General features: G+C 41.4%; 1 protein-coding gene across 2 annotated transcripts in view; it reads right to left on the bottom strand.

The window, feature by feature from the left end:
* ACBD5 (acyl-CoA binding domain containing 5) overlaps positions 1-6,288 on the bottom strand; it is a 31,240-nt gene extending 24,952 nt beyond the window's left edge. The window contains exons 1-3 of one of the 2 annotated variants that reach the window (XM_055427746.2): positions 6,225-6,288; positions 4,733-4,901; positions 244-364 (exon numbers count right to left, since the gene is read on the bottom strand). In XM_055427746.2, coding sequence (XP_055283721.1) covers positions 244-364; positions 4,733-4,808 — 197 coding nt within the window. In that variant the 5' untranslated portion in view covers positions 4,809-4,901; positions 6,225-6,288. Of the gene's footprint in view, positions 1-243; positions 365-4,732; positions 4,902-5,090; positions 5,288-6,224 lie in introns of those variants that run through there. The other variant, XM_055427739.2, reaches the window with a different exon arrangement.
* Positions 6,289-22,703: the final 16,415 nt, after the last annotated feature.

The raw sequence follows: 22,703 nt of genomic DNA, 5'->3' as shown, positions 1-22,703 counted from the left end.
AAAAGACTAACTGAAAATGCTTTTTTATCTTTGATACACCCACCTCTTGTGGTTTTATTGTTTTTCTCTCTTCCCCAAGACCTTCCTGTGTGAAACTGTGTTAGAGCACATGGAGGATAAAACTGGATCCAATACTTGGAATACTTTATGCATAGAATAATACAAAACCACATAAATAACAGTCAAATGATAATCATGTTATTAAACTTAAAAATTCTTTCATAGCTTTCTTCATAAAATTACCATTTATATCTTCCAACAGGATCCCAGAAGCCAGGCTTTGACAGTTTACAAGGTCCTTCAGTTGCCTGCTTATAGAAGCTATAGAACTTGAGCATCATTTCATTTGTTGGCTGGAATGAACCTGTTGGAAACATATACTAAGTAAGATCACTTGGAGAATAAAATTGATCATTTAATGCAATAAATTAGCTAAGCTATACCACCGACTCAATGGACATGAGTTTGGGTAAACTCCAGGAGTTGGTGATAGACAGGGAGGCCTGGTGTGCTGCAATTTATGGGGTCACAAAGAGTCGGACACGGCTGAGTGACTGAACTGAACTGATACTAACAGTGATTTTTTTTTATTTATAAAATTTAATAAATGGTACAAAGCACAATGCCATAAACATTAACAGTTAAAATATCACCAAATGAAAAAAATACTATAGAATAACAGTGATTTTTTAATACTTCATTAATATTTCAAACTATTCCTATTTTACAAAAACAAAAGTTATGGCTCAGCTTCTTTATTCCTTTGATTTAAAAATAAAATTCCCTGGCTGCCTAGTAGTTAGAATCCACCTTGCAATTCAGGGGACACAGGTTTGTAACCTGGTTGGGGAACTAAGATCCCACATGCCACCCAGCGTGAGTCAAATCAAAAAGCTCTGAGATTTAACACTTTCATAAGAATGCCCAACAATTCAATAAATAAAAGAATAAATGAACAAATATGCTATAAGTGTAACCAAAACAATTGGTAAATGTCCCTTAAAAAACCAAAATATAGAATAACTGTATCATGCAACTGTAATAAGGTATTTTTATCCAAAAATTGTGACAAATCACACTGACTAGAATAAATGAAAAAGTCAAATATATACTCTGCTAACTCAAATTGCAACAGCAAGAAATTCAACTTCTTTTGATTTCCTATTTCTCAATGGATTACAAAGTTGAGCTACAGCCAACCAGTGTATGCTGCTAAGTCACTTCAGTCGTGTCCGACTCTGTATGACCCCATAGACGGAAGCCCACCAGGTTCCCCCATCCTTGGGATTCTCCCGGCAAGGACACTGGAGTGGGTTGCCATTTCCTTCTCCAATGTGTGAAAGTGAAAAGTGAAAGTCAAGTCGCTCAGTCGTGTCTGACCCTTAGCGACCCCACTGTGGTAGAAAAAGAATTAATCCAATATGAAATAAGTATCTCATTTCCTACCTCCATAGTTTTTAGACACATCAGTTTTTTAAGGATCAGTCTTCATACATGTTTTGAGCATATCAGGAAACTTTTTTATATTTAAAAATTTCAAATTGTTTGAATTAATGCTATAAGTTGCAATACTATTTAACAACAGAGAAAAACTGGAATATAAATGTTTTATAATAACAAGCTAAATAGTTTTGATACATATATATGACAGGATTATTTATAACTACTGCCCTTAAAATTTTTGCTGTCTTTTGTGTACTAATATGGAATTACGTTCATGCCATATTGTAAGTGGAAAGGCTGTAGACAATTTTATTGTCTTATTTCATCTTCAAACAATAAATATATATGCAAATGTATTAGTTGTACATGTGTGTGTAAGAGCCAGCTTGTATTCATGAATGTGTGTTCTAGATACATACATATCAAATTATTCTCACTATCTCTGGGACTTAGAAATGGGGAATGAGGCAACTTTCACTCACACTATTTTTATATTACAAAGTATATGCTATTTTGTAATAAAATTTAAAATATAGAAAATGAATTTAAAAAAAAAATAAATAAAATACAGAAAATAAAGACAAGTAGAAATCATTTAAAAATTTACTGTAGAAAAATATAAAAAATAGCATGAAAAATGCTTCATGATCTACTATGAAATGAGAACAAAACAGCAGTTTAAAACAGCATAACCAGCACAATCCATTTCTGCAAAATACTTACATACTTAAAAAGCAGAGTAGAAGGAAACACATCAAAATGTTAAAAGAGGATATAGCTAGATCATAGGCATATAGATTACTTCTAGTTTCTTTTTTGCTTACTTTTATTTTTTCAAAATTTACATTTAATGTATATTACTTTTATTCCAAAATTTATAATAAAAATTAAAACTGTAAAAATATTTTTTAAACTTCATAGATTGCATAATAATCTGATAACATGTAGTTATCAAAAGCTAATAGCTCATACACATTGTGAAAATTACAACACAGACAAGCTGAGACCTGATGGTTCAGTTTTGGCCAGGAATAGATAATTAATTCCAAAATCACAATAATAATTAAGTATACACTACATGCTCATTTAAGAGTATCCATTAGATAGAGTGTTTCAGTGATAGAGTCTTTACATAGCAGACAGGGAAAAATGGAGAAACTACAGTTTAAAATGGCTACCTATTACACTAACACAAACCCAAATTTAAAACATCAAAATTAAGTCAATCAACTGAAGTTTATTGGTTAAGGTGACTAACAAATACATTCAGTTCCATCATTCAAACTCACGTCCATCGAGTTGGTGATGCCATCTAGCCATCTCATTCTCTGTAGTCCCCTTCTCCTCCTGCCCCCAATCTCTCCCAGCATCAGATACATTAGGTTACAACAAAAACTAATAACATACACTGAATGTATCCTGTGTATAAGACACTGGATAAAGTATAATCTTTGTCCTCAAGGTGCTCATGCATAATATATTTGATATATATGTGTTTAAAATACTATATAGGAAAATAAATTTCTAAAGGCCAAGAGTATACCAAACGAGATGCTACAGGATTCTTTATTATTGCATAATAAAGATTAAGCAACAAGAAAAAAAAACTATAAGATTATTTGCAAAATAATCCAGGACAGATGACACAACTTAAAAGTTTTACTATAAAAATAATTAATGATTCATTATAATAATAGCTCTGCTTCAATTATTATCAATTTCATTTCAGCGAATAACAGTACAGTACTGAACATTGCCTATTGGAGAAGGGAGATGGCAACCCACTCCAGTGTTCTTGCCTGGAGAATCCCAGAGACGGGGGAGCCTGGTGGGCTGCCGTCCATGGGGTCACACAGAGTCAGACACGACTGAAGCGACTTAGCAGCAGCAGAACATTGCCTAATCCTGTTGCCATTTGGCAGAGGTTCTTGATTTTGCAATATCTTCTTAAACGTTATATAATACAGACTGTATTTATACTTACATGGATCTCCTAATAAGCAATATATGATCCTAGTAAAGATAACAAACTATCGTCAAGTCTATCCTATCAATTCTCAAGAAGTATAAAAACACGTGTTTTAGAAATAAAGATGAAGGTACCATTTAAACAAAACTCTTAGCACCATGCCTTCCTATAAACTCTCTCAATCAGATGTTTTAAAAATCAATACCTAAGTTCCTATGTTATTTCTCTAAATTTTGTTCATTCACTCTTCTCTTTCAGTCTCCCATGTGTCCTCCAATTTGATGTTTGAAGATTACGAAAGGAAAGTTATTTTATGTATAGTTGTTTTAAAAACCTTTTTTATCTGCACTTAATGAATGTTTGTTAATAGTACTGAACTTAGCCCAATGAATTACTTAGCCCAATGATCATAAAAATAGTGACCATGACATTAAATACTGTAGTAATATATTAGTGTTGTATTCAGTTAGTTTTACACTCTGGCACAATGATAACACTTAAAATCATCATTTTAAAAATATAAGTTTATTGTGAAAGATAATTCATATAATGCAGAAAGATAAGTGGAAACTCAAAGTCCCCCTTTACAAGCCTTTCCACAGGAAAAAAAAAAAATCTGAATAATGGCCTTAAACTTCCCAACGTTTGTCAAAGACATAAAATTACAAGTTCAAAAAGCTCTGCAAAAGCCTGAACAGCATTAACAGGAAGAAAACCATACCAAGACAGGTCATAACCAAACCACATAGACAAAAATCTTGACAAAAGTCAGAAAAATGACAGGCCAAATATCAAAGAACAACTCCAATGACTTTTCTGCTAAGTGGCAAGACTCCAAACGAGTGTAAAAGAGAGAACGCTACTACAACGAAACAGTTCTTTTAAAGCAGTAAATATTTACGCACTTTTTGAATAAGAGAAATCGTTTTACATGAGAACACAGTGGTTCTTTTCCTTTCTTTTCCTTCATATGAAAAGTTTTCAGAAAGTAGACTTTATGAGTATGCGACCCCAGGCATCTCTATCCTAGATTTTATTTTACCATACCCAAATCCGCAGTAATTAACTGACGAGATTTTTCAACAATACAAACTACTTAAGATCTGGATTACTATATCTGTTTCAGGCTTGGAAGATCAGCAGGCAGTCAATTCACTTCCGATACCTCCCTTCAACTGCATGCAGAAATCAAGGAAGAAAACAAGTAGGTTAAATAAGCAAGACCAGAAGCAGACAGAAGGTTCAAGGAGGGGAGATTCAGAAAACTGGGGCCTTGGGCCTCTGCAGGGTCCTTCTTCAGCGGGGCGCAAGTGCACGTACCATTTTTCGGCAAACTCTGGATCACCTTCACAGCCGCCTCAAACCGGGTTTCGTGCACAGATCTCGTGTCCGCCATCTCCAGCCGCCAGCGCCGGCCCCGGTCCCAAGGTCTGTCGCCTGGAATCAGGCAGCAGCAGCAGCACCAGCTTTCCCAGGAGCCTGCATGAAACTGAAACATGGAGCGCAGCCGCGGATCAACATTCCCGAAGGGAGGAGGACTCGAAAGCGCAGCTGGTCAGCTCCCCGTGGCCCTGCCCTCTCCGGGCCACACCGTCCGAGATGGCCCGGCTCCTTCCTCCTCCCCGGGGCGTGACCTACGCTGGGGAGGCCGGGCCACCCGGACCGAAAAACAACTCACCGAGAGGAAGAGCATCTCTAGCAGAAGGCGTGGGGGCCCAGGGCACCAGTGGCCGCGGTGCAGCCGTCCCACCCACAGGACCCTGGCGGAGCAGCCACACCCCCCATCCCGGCGAGGTCGGTCTGTCCGTCCGCGACCTCCAGGCAGCCCCGCCCCAGAGCTTTGGGGGTGGGGGGACCCACTCTCTGCTGCCGCCGCGCAGCAAACTCCACCCACCCGCCCGGCGGCTGCGGCGGTGACGCGCGCTGTCTGTCCCTCCCCAGAGGAGTTGGGCCGGAGAAGGCAGAAAAGGAGAGCAGGGAAACTGGATCGCCGGAGGGCCCTGGGGTCGCTGTTCGAACAGGCCTGAGCGTACTGTCCTTGCCAGCGCGACCGCCGCGGGGGTGCAGCGCGCGGGGTAGGGGGCTGGGGAGTTGGGGGAGGGGTGCGCCGCGGGACAAAAAAAATAACTGTGGTCCCCAGCGTCTTAGGTTAAGGTCTGGAGAAAGGTGATGGGGCTTAAGTAAAGTACTTTAGATCCAGAGAGACTTGGTGCGAACCTTAAGTTCTGCCATTTAAAGTTCTGTGACCGACCTAGGGGCAAGTCACTTCGCCTCTCCGGGTGGGAATCTTCCTAACACTGTTAGAGGAAAGGATTTAGGGATGCTGGGTGGAGGTGCTTAGCAGTGCTTGGCTCGCAGACCTTCGACAGCTTTAGCCGCCCCGACACAAGGACGTCCGAGCAACAACCAAAGGAGAGGCGAGGTCGCCCGCTACTTAGACGGGGCGAGGGTAGGAAGAACACATCACCCCCCGACTTCGAGCCCCAAGAAGCCGGGCACGGTACCGCTCCAGCCAGCGCTAACAGGAGACAGGGCGTGGGTCGGGGCGAACGAGGACCCAGTACAGGCGCGACAGCCCTAGAAAGGGGTAGACCCCGGGCCTTCGCCTTCCTAGCGCATCGAACCGCATCGTCAGGCACCTAGGAAGCGGCCCCAGGCCCACCGTGGGGGCGCTGCTTTGGGTTCTGGGGGGTGGAGTCCTGCGGCCCGGAAATCCGAAAGTCGCCAAGGTCCCTTTGTCAGTTCGGGATGGGTTAGGAGGGTGACTATTCCAAATCTACTCTTCCCCTGGAGCCGCAGTGCCAGCCTTTACCTTGATTCTGCGGGGGCAAGGCCTGTCCGTTAATGCCCGCCTGTCCCCGATGCCCGCCCCTCGCCGTCCCCCGCCCCCACCCCCGCGGGCTTGTGGTAAATGTAGTCCCCCTCTCCCGGCGCTTCCGGACACCTCCCTCCCCAGGGCGGGAGTTCCTCCACCGGTTCCAGTTCGGTTTCTCGGCCCTGTGACGGGGGAGCCTTTGGGCCGGAAATCCCGCCTTCTATGCTCCTTACAGAAACACCACATCCGCTTCCATCCGAAGGGAGTCGACCCTCTGTGGTGTCTTTCTGAGGAATCCCCGTGGGACTGGACTTGATTCGGAAAACTGGGGTCTCATTGCTTGCTCTTGATATTTACTAATTGAAGGCGGGAGGAGAAGGGGCTGGCAGAGGGTGAGATGGTAGGATGGCGTCACCGACTGGACGGACATGAGTCTGAGCAAGCTCCGGGAGTTGGTGAGGGACAGGGAGGCCGTTCATGGGGTCGCAAAGAGTCGGACAGGACCGAGCGACTGAACTAAACTGATGTTTAGTGAACGTTGAGGTCGTTGCTGTTATGTTACCGTCTAGGTAATAAAGACTGCGGCTTACTGAGTGTCTGCTAATACTTGCCAAGTGTATAAAATATTCCAGAAACGCTGTAGAGTGTTAACCGATGAGGAAATGAAACATATTAAAGGATTTGTCCAAGAACAAGTAGCAGTGATTACAGGAGTCTGTAGGGAAGGCTTCCCAGGTGGCTCGGTGGTAAAGAATTGGCCTGCCAGTGCAGGAGCTATGGATTCGATCCCAGGGTGGGGAAGATCCCCTAAAGAAGGGAATAACAACTAACTCCAGTATTCCTGCCTGGGAAATCCCATGGACAGAGGAGGCTAGCGGGCTACAGTCCATGCGGGTCGCGAAAGAGTCGGACAACACTTAATGACTAAAGGACAAAAGGAGTGAAGCCAGGAGTCAGTCAATCCCCAAAACTCTTGCTTTACATCTTGAACTTTTTCTCGAACACTAAAGTGTAAGAGGCTAACAGTTTTTCTAACTTATTCAAACAAGGAAGATTTTATGTGTTAAATATCTATTGCTTCCTCTACTCTTTTCTTGCTCTTTTATTTTATAGCCTTTCCACTTTCAATCAGTTGTGCATACTTGGAAAAGGACATGGGTATTTATTTTGTTGTAGCCACGCGTTCCGGGAAACAAACTCACTCAGAAGGACAATGCAAATAGTGAAGTGCAGTTTATTACACCAGCGGGCCCAAGGTAGAGTCTCCTCTTAGCCAAGGACCCCAACCAGTTTTTGTGAAAACCTTATATACCCTAAGTGTACGTGCCCAAACCCACCTCCCCAAATTCCCTGAAACTAGTCTGAATAAAGGAAGAGAAAGATAAAAATCAAAGTTAACCTGTGATTCATATGCCTTAAGCCTAGGTAGTTAACAGTGGACAATTATCAATAGGCCTGTGGTCATACCCCAATAAGCATAATAGAATTTATGATTCTATTTGGTTACACAGATAATTAGGATATTCTTTTAGGCAATGGAGAGTCTAGGTATGAGTCCTGGGGTTCTTCCATCCAGGGGACCTGGTTTTCCAGTTTGTATGTTGTCTCCATAGATACTGGGCATATAGCTCAAAGTCCACAGTCTGGCCCAAGATGGAGTCCTGCTTTCAAGATGGAGCCTGTTCTGTCTGTTTCCTCCTTCATTTTCACATCTAAGACTTCATTTTGGCAACTGTTCATTAAGGTTTTTATAATGAGCTGTAAGGTTTATGTAATAAGTTGGTCATTAGGTAATGAGTAAGAATTTTTCTGCCAGTGACTTCTCTTGTATAACCATTTGCTGGTACTGTGGATTTTCAATCATGGAGAATAGCATAGACAAAGGAAGTTGAGGTTATTCAGTTAAACTTGTTTAAAAAGTAGCTCATTTATGTAGCTGTTCTGGTTTAGATCTTCTTACCAAAATGTAATGATGAGTGTGATAAATTAAACCAGTTCCTAAAGTACCTTCTAGTTATATATCTACCCATGTGTGCTTAGTCAATTCAGTCATGTTGAACTCTGCACCCCTATGGACTGTAGCCATCCAGGCTCCTCTCTCTGTGGGATACTCCAGGCAAGAATACTGAAGTGGGTTGCCATGCCCTCCTCCAGGGGATCTTACCAACCCATGAATCAAACCAGTGGCACGTCTCCTGCATTGCAGGTGGATTCTTTACCACTGAGCCACTGTGGAACCCCTATATAATCCTGTAATTCTACCTAAAATGTATGTCATGGAACACTAATGCCTTTTAGTACTTTCAGTATAGTGACTAATATGAAGCATTCTTTTTTTTTGAGATATGATTTGATCTTTGTTATACAATGATTATTGCAGTAAATAAAGCATTTTTGATCATGTCTTCCTACAGATATTTAATTAATATTTAATTAAGACTGGGCCCACTTCTTATACATGACCGTAAGTAAGGTAAAATAGTACATTTGGAGAAGACTCTTGAGAGTCCCATGGACCTCAAGGAGATCCAACTAGTCCATTCTAAAGGAGATAAGTCCTGGGTGTTCATTGGAAGGACTGATGCTAAAGCTGAAACTCCAATACTCTCATGCAGAGAGTTGACTCACTGGAAAAGACTCTGACGCTGGGAGGGATTCGGGGCAGGAGGAGAAGGGGACGACAGAGAATGAGACTGGATGGCATCACCGACTCAATGGACATGAATTTGAGTGAACTCCGGGAGTTGGTGATAGACAGGGAGGCCTGGCGTGCTGTGATTCATGGGGTCGCAAAGAATAGGACACGACTGAGAGGCTGAACTGAACTGAAGGGTTTTAAGAAACATAAAAGAGTAAATATTAAAATAAGTTAAAAAGGATTCTTCTAGATGCTCCTTCCTTTACAATTATAGGGAAGCCCCTGGTGGTCAGATGGTAAAGAATCAGCCGGCCTGCAATGCAAGAGACCCAGGTTCAATTCCTGGGTCAGAAAGACCCCCCTGAAGAAGAGAATAGCAACCCAGCAACCCACTCCAGTGTTCTTCCCTTGAGAATTCCATGGACAGAGGAGCATGCAGGCTACAGTCCATGGGGTCGCCAAGAGGTGGCTAACACTTAACTTGCAAATATATGTCCTTACTGTCGTGTAATGTAATTGACATTGAAGTTACAGAGCATTTTTAAGGTACTCAGTCTAGTGTGGTAAACAGATATATCAATTATACTCAGTAAAACTGAAAGAAAAAAAACCTAAAACAGTACACTGTATATGATAAGCAGCAAGTTTGTTCATATAATGGGACCATAGATATGAGGGAAGGTGAGTCACAGCACAGGATGAAAGGTGAAAGCAATGATTGAGGCCAACTTGAAGGTCACATCTGCCATGCAAAGGAGTTTGTACTTTGTTTTGAACCCACAAAGACCATTTTTGTATCAGCTGCAGTTTGATTCCGCAGTTTCCCTGGTGGCTCAGACGGTAAAGAATCCACCTGCAATGCGGAGAACCTGGGTTCAATCCCTGGGTTGGGAAGATCCCCTGGAGAAGGGAACGGCTACCCACTCCAGTATTCTTGCCTGGAGAATTCCGTGGACAGAGGAGCCTGACAGGCTACAGTCCATGAGGTTGCAAAGAGTCAGACATAACTGAGCGACTTTCACAGTTTGATTATAAAAGCAAAAGTACTATGATTGATATAGTATAAGAGATTAATTGTGGAGATTAGAGTTTCCATGACTGTGGGAGGCCTCTGGAACATTTCACCTCTGTTACTGGACCTGATGCTAAAATGGTTCTTGATCAGCATATCTTGTAGTCAGGAACTGATGTGAAAGAAGAACAAACTGAAACCCCCTAAGCACAAACTGGAACCAATCAGGACAAACTGAATCCAACATTACTTCTCACTGCTTCTAAACTCAGTGAAGTATACAACCTTCAGAACAAAATGGTACCAGTCTTCATGGAGATGAACTCACCCCTGACCTAAGACTCAGAGCAGTTGTCTGTCAAGCTGCTACTCCAGCCTGGTGTCCTTCAGAACTGCTTCACTTCTACCTGCCAAACATCACATAAATTCATCTGGGAGACACAGTTCTAGCCTCTCTAAGGGTAATGACCCAAGACAAATTCACCACAATTATTTTTCTTTGGGTGGCCAGATTCTACTCCAGAAATATATAGAAAGATAAACATTGAAAACTTTAACATAAATCAAAAAGAGAAAATGAAAAGACAAAAATCCGATCTTGGCTATTATTCGGAGGTACTATCTGTTATGGACTGAATGTTTCTTTCCCCCAACTTCATATGTTGAAGCCCTAACCCCTAGCATGACTGAATCTGGAGAAAGGACCTATGATAAAGATTAAATGAGGTCATGGGGTGGAACCATAATCCAATAGGCTGGTGCCATTTTAAGAAGAGGAGGAAACAGCAGCCCTCTTTCTCTCCCATAAGCTAGCATCTTGATCTTGGGCTTCTCCAAGAACTGTAAGAAATAAATTTTTGTTGTTTAAGCCACCCAGGCTGTGGTATTTGTTTATTGTGGCAGATTTTATGACCAACCTAGATAGCATATTAAAAAGCAGAGACATTACTTTGCCAACAAAGTTCCGTCTAGTCAAGGCTATGGTTTTTCCCGTGGTCATGTATGGATGTGAGTGTTGGACTGTGAAGAAAGCTGATCGCCGAAGAATTGATGCTTTTGAACTGTGGTGCTGGAGAAGACTCTTGAGAGTCCCTTGGACTGCAGGGAAATCCAACCAGTCCATTCTAAAGGAGATCAATCCTGGGTGTTCATTGGAAGGACTGACGCTAAAGCTGAAACTGCAACACTTTGGCCACCTCATGCGACGAGTTGACTCACTGGAAAAGAGTCTGATGCTGGGAGTGATTGGAGGCGGGAGGATAAGGGGACGACAGAGAATGAGATGGCTGGATGGCGTCACCGACTCGATGGACATGGGTTTGAGTGAACTCTGGGAGTTGGTGATGGACAGGGAGGCCTGGTGTGCTGTGGTTCATGGGGTCGCAAAGAGTCGGACACGACTGAGAGGCTGAACTGAACTGAAGTGAACAAAGACACCAGGAATACTTCTGAAAGACAGCCAAAGAGGAAGAAGAAATGAGGCATAAATATAAGAGACAAAATTGTTTTTGGATAATAGAATTGTCAATCTAGAAAAATGATATTGAATAAACTAAAATGCTATTAAAATTGAGTTCAGGAAGATGAACAATTTGGGTTAAATATACAAAATCTATAGCTTTCTAATGTTGGAATGCAAAAATTAAGCCCACATAGATTAGAGACTTAAATATAAAAAGCAAAACTACAGATTCTTAGAGGATAAAGCAGTCTTAGCTAATACAACAAGAGAGAAAAGTATGAATGAGATACAATGATCAGGAAAGGAAAAGTAAATATTTCATTATTTGCAGATGTTTGTCCACATAGAAAATTTAGGGCAATTATTACAGTGAAGAAAGTGTCCAGCAAGCTTGTTGAACATAAAGTCAATAATGATCCCTTAAACCAACAATAATCAATACTGACAATAGCAATAAAATTCAAAATACTCTGAACAAAGAAAAATATGTAATACCTTTATGGAGAAAAATTATAAAATTTATCAACGGGCATGAAAGACCTGAATAAATTGACACATGATGGTTCTACCCAAAGCTACAAAGATGAAAACTATTCTCAAATTAATTCATAAATACAATGTAAAGTCAGTTATAATCCTCATAGGACTCTGTGGAACTTTATAACCCAACTCTTAAAAACCCTACAAGATCTAGAACAGGCAAGATGATTCCAGAAAGAACACGATGGAAGGTTACATTAATCAGTGTGGGCTATCTGTTACAATCAACTCCTGCAGTATCTCAGAGGCCTAACACAATGAAGTCTATCTCTCACTCGGGTAGGGTGGACTCTGCTCCATTTAGTCATCCAGGAAGGCAGGATTATCAGCCTCCATCATCCCAAAGACATCTGAGTCCTTCTCTGGATCTGCTGCCTCTAGCCAGAAGAAGACACTTAAGAAAGAAGATACAGTCTCAGGGGAGACGTTTAGGCACCAGCTCTAGAAATGGTGAATATCACCTTACAACCCTGAAAGTGGCAAATATGGGTCCCACTTCACACAATACTAAAATTTTTTAGTCTACTTAAATTTCTACCTAAAAGAAAACTGGGCTTACTGAACAAATAGCCATCTCTACCACAAAATATGGGCACTGCCAAAAAGCATGCTTAAGAATAATTAGTAATTAATGAGTGTGATATTGACTGAGGAAAACTAGTTTAATAGGACAGAATAGAGAAGCCAGAGATAGACAGGAATTAAAAATTAGTGGAGAAAGAATGAACTATTAAGTAGCAATGGAACAATCCCACATGGAAAACAAAAATATTAGGATCCTTACTTCAGAAACGGGCTTCCCTGGTGGCTCAGACGGTAAGGCGTCTGTCTGCAATGCTGGAAACCGGGATTCGATCTCTGGGTCGGGAAGATCTCCTGGAGAAGGAAATGTCAACACACTCCAGTACACCTGCCTGGAAAATCCCATGGACAGAGGAGCCTGGTAGGATACAGTCTATGGGGTCGCAAAGAGTCGGACACGACTGAGCGACTTTACTTTACTTCAGAAACACACATGATAAATTCCACACAGATTAAGGATCTAATGTGTAAAATGTATCTTTAAAGTCCTTCAGTTCAGTTCAGTCGCTCAGTCATGTCCGACTCTCCGCGACCCCATGAATCACAGCACGCCAGGCCTCCCTGTCCATCACCAACTCCCGGAGTTCACTCAAACTCATATCCACAGAGTCGGTGATGCCATCCAGCCATCTCATTCTCTGTCGTCCCCTTCTCCTCCCGCCCCCAACCTTTCGCAGCATCAGAGTCTTTTCCAATGAGTCAACTCGTCGCATGAGGTGGCCAAAAATAAAACAGCTGCTGTGTCTCACAACCCCAGAGGGTACCATTCATGTTGTAATTAACTGATATTAACTGATGCCCCCTAAAGTCATGCAGCACAGTGGTCTTGCTTATGATTAGTATTAAGGAAAAGTTTACATAACAAGCCCTCAAAATAGAATTGTAAAAAGAAAATATGGGGACTTCCCTGGTGGTTCAGTGGTTAAGACTCCATGCTCCCAATGCAAAGGGTGCAGGTTCGATCACTGGTCAGGGCAGTAGGATCCCACATGCTGGGTAGAACAGCCAAAAGTAAATAATTTTTTTAAAAAAAAGAAAATATGGATACTTAGGCTCTCATTAGCTAACTATCATAGACTGAGTGACTTAAACAGCAGACATTTATTTCTCACAATTCTGAAGGCTGAGAAATCCAAGATCAGTGTACCAGCAGCCAGGGGTTCTTGGTGAGAGCCCCTTTTCCCTGGCTTGCAGGTGGCTACTCTTTTGCTGTCTTTTCCTCAATGTGATGCACGTTCATAGAGAGAGAAGTCTCTTTCCCGTCATCTTCTTCAGTTCAGTTCAGTTCAGTTCAGTCGCTCAGTCGTGTCAGACTCTTTGCGACCCCATGAATCACAGCACGCCAGGCCTCCCTGTCCATCACCAACTCTCGGAGTTCACTCAAACCCATGTCCATCGAGTCGGTGACGCCATCCAGCCATCTCATTCTCTGTCGGCCCCGTCTCCTCCCGCCCCCAATCACTCCCAGCATCAGAGTCTTTTCCAGTGAGTCAGCTCATCGCATGAGGTGGCCAAAGTATTGGAGTTTCAGCTTTAAGCATCAGTCCTTCCAATGAACACCCAGGATTGATCTCCTTTAGAATGGACTGGTTGGATCTCCTTGCAGTCCAGGGGACTCTCAAGAGTCTTCTCCAGCACCACAGTTCAAAAGCATCAGTTCTTCAGCGATCAGCTTTCTTCACAGTCCAACACTCACATCCATACATGACCACGGGAAAAACCATAGCCTTGACTAGACAGACCTTGGTTGGCAAAGTAATGTCTCTGCTTTTTAATATACTATCTAGGTTGGTCATAACTTTCCTTCCAAGGAGTAAGCGTCTTTTAATTTCATGCCTGCAATCAGCTTCCACAGTGATTTTGGAGCCCAAAAAAATAAAGTCTGACACTGTTTCCACTGTTTCCCCATCTATTTCCCATGAAGTGATGGGACCAGATGCCATGATCTTCGTTTTCTGAATGTTGAGCTTCAAGCCAATCTTTTCACTCTCCTCTTTCACTTTCATCAAGAGGCTTTTGAGTTCCTCTTCACTTTCTGCCATAAGGGTGGTATCATCTGCATATCTGAGGTTATTGATATTTCTGCCAGCAATCTTGATTCCAGCTTGTGGTGCTTCCAGCCCAGTGTTCCTCATGATGTACTTTGCATATAAGTTAAATAAGCAAGGTGACAATATACAGCCTTGACGTACTCCTTTTCCTATTTAGAACCAGTTGGTTGTTCCATGTACAGTTCTGACTGTTGCTTCCTGACCTGCATACAGGTTTCTCAAGAGGCAGGTCAGGTGGTCTGGTATTCCCATCTCTTTCAGAATGTTCCACAGTTTATTGTGATCCACACAGTCAAAGGCTTTGGCGTAGTCAATGAAGCAGAAATAGATGTTTTTCTGGAACTCTCTTGCTTTCTCCATGATCCAGCAGATGTTGCCAATTTGATCTCTGGTGCCTCTGCCTTTTCTAAAACCTGCTTGAACATCTGGGAGTTCACGGTTCACATATTGCTGAAGCCTGGCTTGGAGAATTTTGAGCATGACTTTACTAGCGTGTGAGATGAGTGCAATTGTGCAGTAGTTTGAGCATTCTTTGGCATTGCCTTTCTTTGGGATTGGAATGAAGACTGATCTTTTCCAGTCCTGTGGCCACTGCTGAGTTTTCCAAATTTGCTGGCATATTGAGTGCAGCACTCTCACAGCATCATCTTTCAAGATTTGAAATAGCTCAACTGGAATTCCATCACCTCCACTAGCTTTGTTCGTCGTGATGCTTTCTAAGGCCCACTTGACTTCACATTCCAAGATGTCTGGTTCCAGGTGAGTGATCACGCCATCATGATTATCTTCGTCGTGAAGATCTTTTTTGTACAGTTCTTCTGTGTATTCTTGCCACCTCTTCTTAATATCTTCTGCTTCTGTTAGGTCCATACCATTCCTGTCCTTTATCGAGCACATCTTTGCATGAAATATTCCCTTGATATCTCTAATTTTCTTGAAGAGATCTCTTGTCTTTCCCATTCTATTGTTTTCCTCTATTTCTTTGCATTGATCACTGAGGAAAGCTTTCTTATCTCTCCTTGCTATTCTTTGGAACTCTGCATTCAGATGCTTATATCTTTCCTTTTCTCCTTTGCTTTTTGCTTCTCTTCTTTTCACAGCTATTTGTAAGGCCTCCTCAGACAGCCATTTTGCTTTTTTGCATTTCTTTTCCATGGGGATGGTCTTGGTCCCTGTCTCCTGTACAATGTCATGAACTTCCGTCCAGAGTTCATCAGGCACTCTATCAGATCTAGTCCCTTAAATCTATTTCTTACTTCACTGTATAATCATAAGGGATTTGATTGAGGTCATATCTGAATGGTCTAGTGGTTTTCCCTACTTTCTTCAATTTAAGTCTGAATTTGGCAATAAGGAGTTCATGGTCTGAGCCACAGTCAGCTCCTGGTCTTGTTTTTGCTAACTGTATAGAGCTTCTGCATCTTTGCAAAGAATATAATCAATCTGATTTCGGTGTTGACCATCTGGTGATGTCCATGTGTAGAGTCTTCTCTTGTGTTGTTGGAAGAGGGTGTTTGCTATGACCAGTGCGTTCTCTTGGCAAAACTCTATTAGGCTTTGCCCTGCTTCATTCCGTGCTCCAAGGCCAAATTTGCCTGTTACTCCAGGTGTTTCTTGACTTCCTACTTTTGCATTCCAGTCCCCTATAATGAAAAGGACATCTTTTTTGGGTGTTAGTTCTAAAAGGTCTTGTAGATCTTCATAGAACTGTTCAACTTCGACTTCTTCAGCGTTACTGGTTGGGGCATAGACCTGGATTACTGTAATATTGAATGGTTTGCCTTGGAAATGAACAGAAATCATTCTGTCGTTTTTAAGATTGCATCCAAGTACTGCATTTCGGACTCTTTTGTTGACCATGATGGCTACTCCATTTCTTCTAAGGGATTCCTGCCCACAGTAGTAGATATAATGGTCATCTGAGTTAAATTCACCCATTCCAGTCCATTTTAGTTCACTGATTCCTAGAATGTCGATATTCACTCTTGCCATCTCCTGTTTGACCACTTCCAATTTGCCTTGATTCATGGACCTAACATTCCAGGTTCCTATGCAATATTGCTCTTTACAGCATTGGACCTTGCCTCTATCACTGGTCACATCCACAACTGGGTATTGGTTTTGCTTTTGCTCCATCCCTTTATTCCTTCTAGAGTTATTTCTCCACTGATCTCCAGTAGCATACTGGGCACCTACCGACCTGGGGAATTCCTCATTCAGTATCCTATCATTTTGCCCTTTGATGCTGTTCATGGGGTTCTCAAGGCAAGTATACTGAAATGGTTTGCTGTTCCCTTCTCCAGTGGACCACATTTGGCTGTGGTCCATGTGATCAGATCGACTAGTTTCCTGTGATTATGATTTCAGTGTGTCTGCCCTCTGATTTTCCCTCGCAATACCTACCATCTTATTTGGGTTTCTCTTACCTTGGGCTTGGGATAGCTCTTCACAGCTATCGCAGCAAAGCGCAGCCTTGGATGAGGGGTATCTCCTCAAGGCCGCCCCTCCTGACCTTGAACGTGGAGTAGCTCCTGTCGGCCCTCCTGCGCCCGTGCAGCCAGTAGCTCCTCTCGGCCGCCGGCCCTGGCCTCAGGCATTGGGTAGCTCCTCTCGGCCACGCTTCTTTGCTTCTTATAAGGGCACTAATCCCACCGTGAAAGTCCCAAGTTCATGAACTAATCTAAACCTAACTACGTCTCAAAGTCCACACCTCCAGAACCATCACTTTGGGGGATTAGAGTTCCAGGTTTCAGCAATGAAAAAACAATGGACCATATTTGACTCTGAAGCCTAAGAATTTAATGTGAAGTGGAAAAAAAACAATTTGAAGAATATATAAAATACAAAAACAGAATTGTGAATTATTTATACAAGCTTAATATGTAAAATGATTTTTCAATGGAAAGATAAACACGAAATTCATGCTAGTGATTTCCTTGATGGGTGGAGGGACTGGATATGGTGCACAAAAGGTCTACATTCTTATCTGAATATTTTATTTCCCTTTATAAAACAAATACTAATATGAAAAGTGTAATAATTTTTAATTTTACAGAATTTTACCCAGTTGCCCCACATTGCTTATTGAATAATTCATCTCTTTCCCCTTTCTATTTGAAATAACCCCCTTTAAGATACTAGTTCCCACAACTCAGCAGCAGCAAAAAGAAACAGATTTAAAAAGAGACAAAGGAGTTGAAGAGACATTTATCCAAAGAAGATATGCAAGTGGCCAATGAGCACTTGAAACGATGTTCAACATCACTAATCAATAAGGGAATTCAAATCAAGATCACAATGAGATACCACTTGACATCTATATTAGAATGGCTATTATCAAAAAACAGAAGATAGCAATTTGGGGAGGATGTTGAGAAGCTGGAACCATTGTGCATTGCTGATAGAAATGTAAAATAGTGCACCAGCTCTGGAAAACAGTATGGCAGTTCCTCAAGAAATTAAATATAGAATTGTCAGGGACTTCTCTGGTGGTCTGTGGTTCAACGCTGCACATTCATTGCTAAGGTCCAGGTTCAGTCCCTGGGCAAGAAACTAAGACCCTGAAAGACATGTGTGTGTTTAGTCACTCAGTTATGTCTGACTTTGCGACCCTTCAAACTGTAGTCCACCAGTTTCCTCTGTCCACAGGATTTTTCAGGCAAGAATCCTGGAGTGGGTTTCCATTTCCTCCTCCAGGAGATCTTCCCGACCCCAGGGATCAAACCAGCATCTCCTGTGTCTTCTGCCTTGTAGGTAGATCCTTTACCCACTGAGCCATCTGGGAAGCCCACAAATTGAGACCAAATCTCTCTCTCTCTCTCTTTATATTAGAACACACATATATATTAGAATTATCACATGACCTAGCATTTCACTTCTGGGCATCTGTTCAAAAGTATCAAAAGCAGAAACTCAGACATGTATTTATTCAATCATGTTTATAACAAAACTAGTGACAATAACTGAAAGGTGAATCCAAGTGTCCATGAACAGATAAGTGGACAAATAATATGTGGAATATACATACAGTGGAATATGATAAATAAAGGAAATTCTGATGCATGCTACATGGATAAACATTGAATATGTTGTGGTAAATGAAAATAGGCAGTCACAGAAGGAAAAATATTATACATCCATGAGGTACAACAGTCAAATTCGTTTAGATCGAAGGTAGACTGTTGGTTGCCTGGGGCTGGGTGGAGAGGTGAATGGGGAGCTTTATTTAATGGGAACAAAATTTCACTTTGGAAGGATGAAATAGTTCTGGAGATGCACGAAGGTGATGGTTGTACATTAGCATTGTGAATATACTTAACAGTACTAAACTGTATACTTAAACTGGTAAATTTTGTGTTACTTACATATTTTGTCACAATAAAAACTCAACTTTATAAGTTATACACCCTTGGAAATTCTGAAAACAGTGGAAAAATGGAGAAATCCTACTTCACAGAAATGAATTTTGCAATGCAAAACTTTTTTTTTTTTTAATTCAAGCCTTTGTATTTATTTCAGCAAAGCCAAATTCAGTAAACTGTTTTCATCCAGGATTAATCAGAACTAAAAGCTTGGGCTGTTTTTCTCTCCATAATAGGCCAGTGTGTTTTAGATGAGTAAATGGATCCCCTGGAGGAGGAAATGGCAACCCACTCCAGTCTTCTTGCCAAGATAATCCTGTGGACAGAGCAGTCTGGTGAGACTGTAGGGTGCATGCTTAGTCACAGAAAGAGTTGGAGATGACTGAGCATGCACCCATGTGCACACATAAGCAAACAGAGCAACCAACAAGCAAATACAAAGTTTCATTATATTTGAGGGCTTCTTTCTGGACTTCTATTCTTTTTGTCCCTTCATGTGCCATTGCCAAGTCATTTGAATTACAGTAGCATCTAAATATCTTTTAATAATATATAGGGCAAGATTTCCTTATGTAAAATAAAAAGTATTCACTACAGGGTTGTGGTGATAAAGTTTGAAGACACTTTAAATGTCCTTCCACGTGGAACTGAGTGAATAATTATGGCCCATCCATTCAGTGAAATACCATAGATTACGATGGGACAGTTTTAATGTATGATATAGAAAGATCTTCATGATATGGTTAAATGAACAAAAAAGCAGGAAGACAGAACACCATGTACAATTTAGGTAACAAAAAAATTGTTTTTATGTGCATAGAAGATCTACAAGGTATATAAAAATGGATAACATTTGTTGCCTCGAAGGCTGGTTGCTAGGACTCAGGTGTGATTCTCAGTGCATAATTTTTTAAAATATTTCTTTATTTGGCTGCACTGGGTCTTAGTTGTGGCACATGGGCTCTTAGATCTTTGTTGCAACATGCAAACTCTTAGTTTCAGCATGTGAAATCTAGTTCCATGACCAGGGATGGAATACAGGCCTCCTGCATTGGGAGCATGGAGTCTTAGCCACAGGACCACCAGGGAAGTCCCATGTGAGATTTTTTAAAAATTATTTTTCTCTATCCACTTTTAAAATAAAATATAAGATGCTTAGTGCTTAGTCACTCAACCCCATGGACTGTAGCCCACCAGCCTCCTCTCTCTATGGGGATTATCCAGGCAAGAATACTGGAATGGGTTGCCATGCCCTCCTCCAGGGGATCTTCCCAACCCAGGGATTGAACCCAGGTCTCCTGTGTTGCAGGCAGATTCTTTACCATCTGAGCCACCAGGGAAGTCCAAAATATAATATGCATACAGTAAATTGTGCAAAGCACACTACTTTTAAGAGTAAGTTTGAGCTTTCCTGGTGTCTCCGTGGTACTGGGTTTGCCTGCCAATGCAAGAGACATGGGTTCAATCCCTGATTTGGGAAGATCCCACATGGTGCTCAGCAACTAAGCCTGTGTGCCACAACTATTGAGCCTAGAGTCCTAGAGCCCAGGAGCCACAACTCCTGATCCCATGTGCCCTGGAGCCTTTGCTCTGCAACAAGAGAAGTCAGCACAGTGAGAAGCCTGCACAGCGCAACTGGAGAGTAGTCCCTGCTCACTGGAACTAGAGAAAAGCCTGGGCAGTAATGAAGCCTTGGTGCAACCAAAAATAATTAATTAAATCAAGAGTATAGTTTGATGATTTTTATTTCCATATGCACCCCTGTAACCTCCAACCAGATGGTGAATAGATGTAGAATATTCCTGGTGACCCAGAAGATTTCTTCATGTTCCTTTCCAGCCCATCCCTTATAATAACTAACTACAATTCTGAATTTTGTCATCATCCATGAATTTAGCCTGTTTTTGAACTTCATAGAAATGAAATCATACCCAAGGTACTCTTTTTTTTTTTTTGGCAGCACTGTGGGGCATGGGAGATCTTAGGTCCCCAACCCGAAATCAAACCCATGCCCCCTGCCTTGGAAGCATGAAGTCTTAACCACTGAACCACCAGGGAAGTCCCACCACAATGTACTCTTTATGTCTGATTAATTTCACTTGATAAAACATCTTTCATCTCTGAGAGTACATCTAGTGATTCAGGCATCCATGTTCCTGCATTTATCAGTAGTTTGGTCCTTTCACTGCTGCATGTATTCATTATATGAATATACCACCATTTATTTCTCCTTTCTCTTATTTATAGGCTTTTGTGTGGTTTCCATTTTTTGGCATTATGAATAAAGTTGCTTTGAGCATTTTTTGTACATCCTTTTGTGAATACATATATATACTGATTTTTCTTGAATAAAAACCTAGAAGTGATGGAGAAGACTCTTGAGAGTCCCTTGGACTACAAGGAGATCCAACCAGTCCATTCTAAAGGAGATCAATCCTGGGTGTTCATTGGAAGGACTGATGCTAAAGCTGAAACTCCAATACTTTGGCCACCTCATGCGACGAGTTGACTCACTGGAAAAGAGGCTGATGCTGGGAGGGATTGGGGGTGGGAGGAAAAGGGGACAACAGAGAATGAGGTGGCTGGATGGCATCACCGACTCGATGGACATGAGTTTGAGTGAACTCCGAGAGTTGGTGATGGACAGGGAGGCCTGGCGTGCTGTGATTCATGGGGTCGCAAACAGACACGACTGAGCGACTGAACTGAACTGAATGGGTGTGTAGTACAGTCTTTTAAATTTTACACTACATTCTGGTGGTTTTTCTTATTATGGTTTTAAGCGGCATTTCCTTGGTAAATATTGAGTTGAGTGCCTTTTCACATATTTATTGGAATGCAGTTGTCTTTTTCTTTTTCCAGTTGTCCTCTTTTATCCATTTCTTTTTTTTTCCTTCATTGACTTGGAGGAGTTTTCTTGTTTTGTTTTAATATAGTCCAAATATAAGTCCTCTGTCAAATGTATGTGTTGTAGCTTATCTTTTCACTTTCTTTTTTTTTTATTTTTTTATTTTTTTTTTCTTTTCACTTTCTTAATAGTATCTTTTCATGAGCAGTGTGTTAATTTTAATGGTGGCTTTAGTAGGTTCGTTAATGGCCCCCCCAAAGATGTCCATGTTCTAATCCCTGAAAACTGTGAGTGTATTATTCAGGTAAAATATTTTATTACCACCTAAGCATGGCAAAAGGGACTTTGCCTATCTTATCAAGGCAAGAATCTTGAAAGGAGAAGATTATCTTGGATTATCTATGTGGGATATATGTAGTGACAGGGTCCTTATAGGAGGCAGGTTGATGGTCAGAGTCAGAGAGAAGGGGTTGTGATGACAGAAGCAGAGCCAGAGAGAGCTTTGAGGATGCTGTGCTGCTGACTTGAAGATGGAAGAAGCAGCCATAGCCTAGGGATGCAGGTAGCCCCCCGGAGCTGGAAAAGGCAAGGTAATCCATTCTCCTCTAGTGCCTCTGGAAGGAAAAAAGCCTACTGTGATCTTAATTTGAAACAAGCAAGACCTCTGATCTCCAGAGCTGTAAGATGACAAAATAGTGTTGTTTTAAGTCACTAAATTTGTTGTAATTTTTTTTTACAGCACCAATAGGAAATGAGTACAATGACTTAGTTTTGTTTTTTTTTTCATTCACACACTTGGCATATGCAACTTTAATCAAAAACCCCAACTGTACAAGTGAAAAAAAAATCCAAAATGTTGACACAGGCTTAACTAATACCAGCTACTTTTATGCTCAGCTGTATAATTTCAAAAAAGCTATACTATATGTATGTACAAAAGTTGTTTATACACAGGTCTGTACATAAGGGTCTATACATTTAT

The sequence above is a fragment of the Moschus berezovskii genome, chromosome 15 (genome assembly GCF_049115385.1).
Source record: "Moschus berezovskii isolate FMDL1 chromosome 15, NW_MosBer_1.0, whole genome shotgun sequence".
Lineage (NCBI taxonomy): Eukaryota > Metazoa > Chordata > Mammalia > Artiodactyla > Moschidae > Moschus > Moschus berezovskii.
Note: the sequence above shows the minus strand (reverse complement) of the source record. Positions and strands in the feature narration are given on the sequence as shown.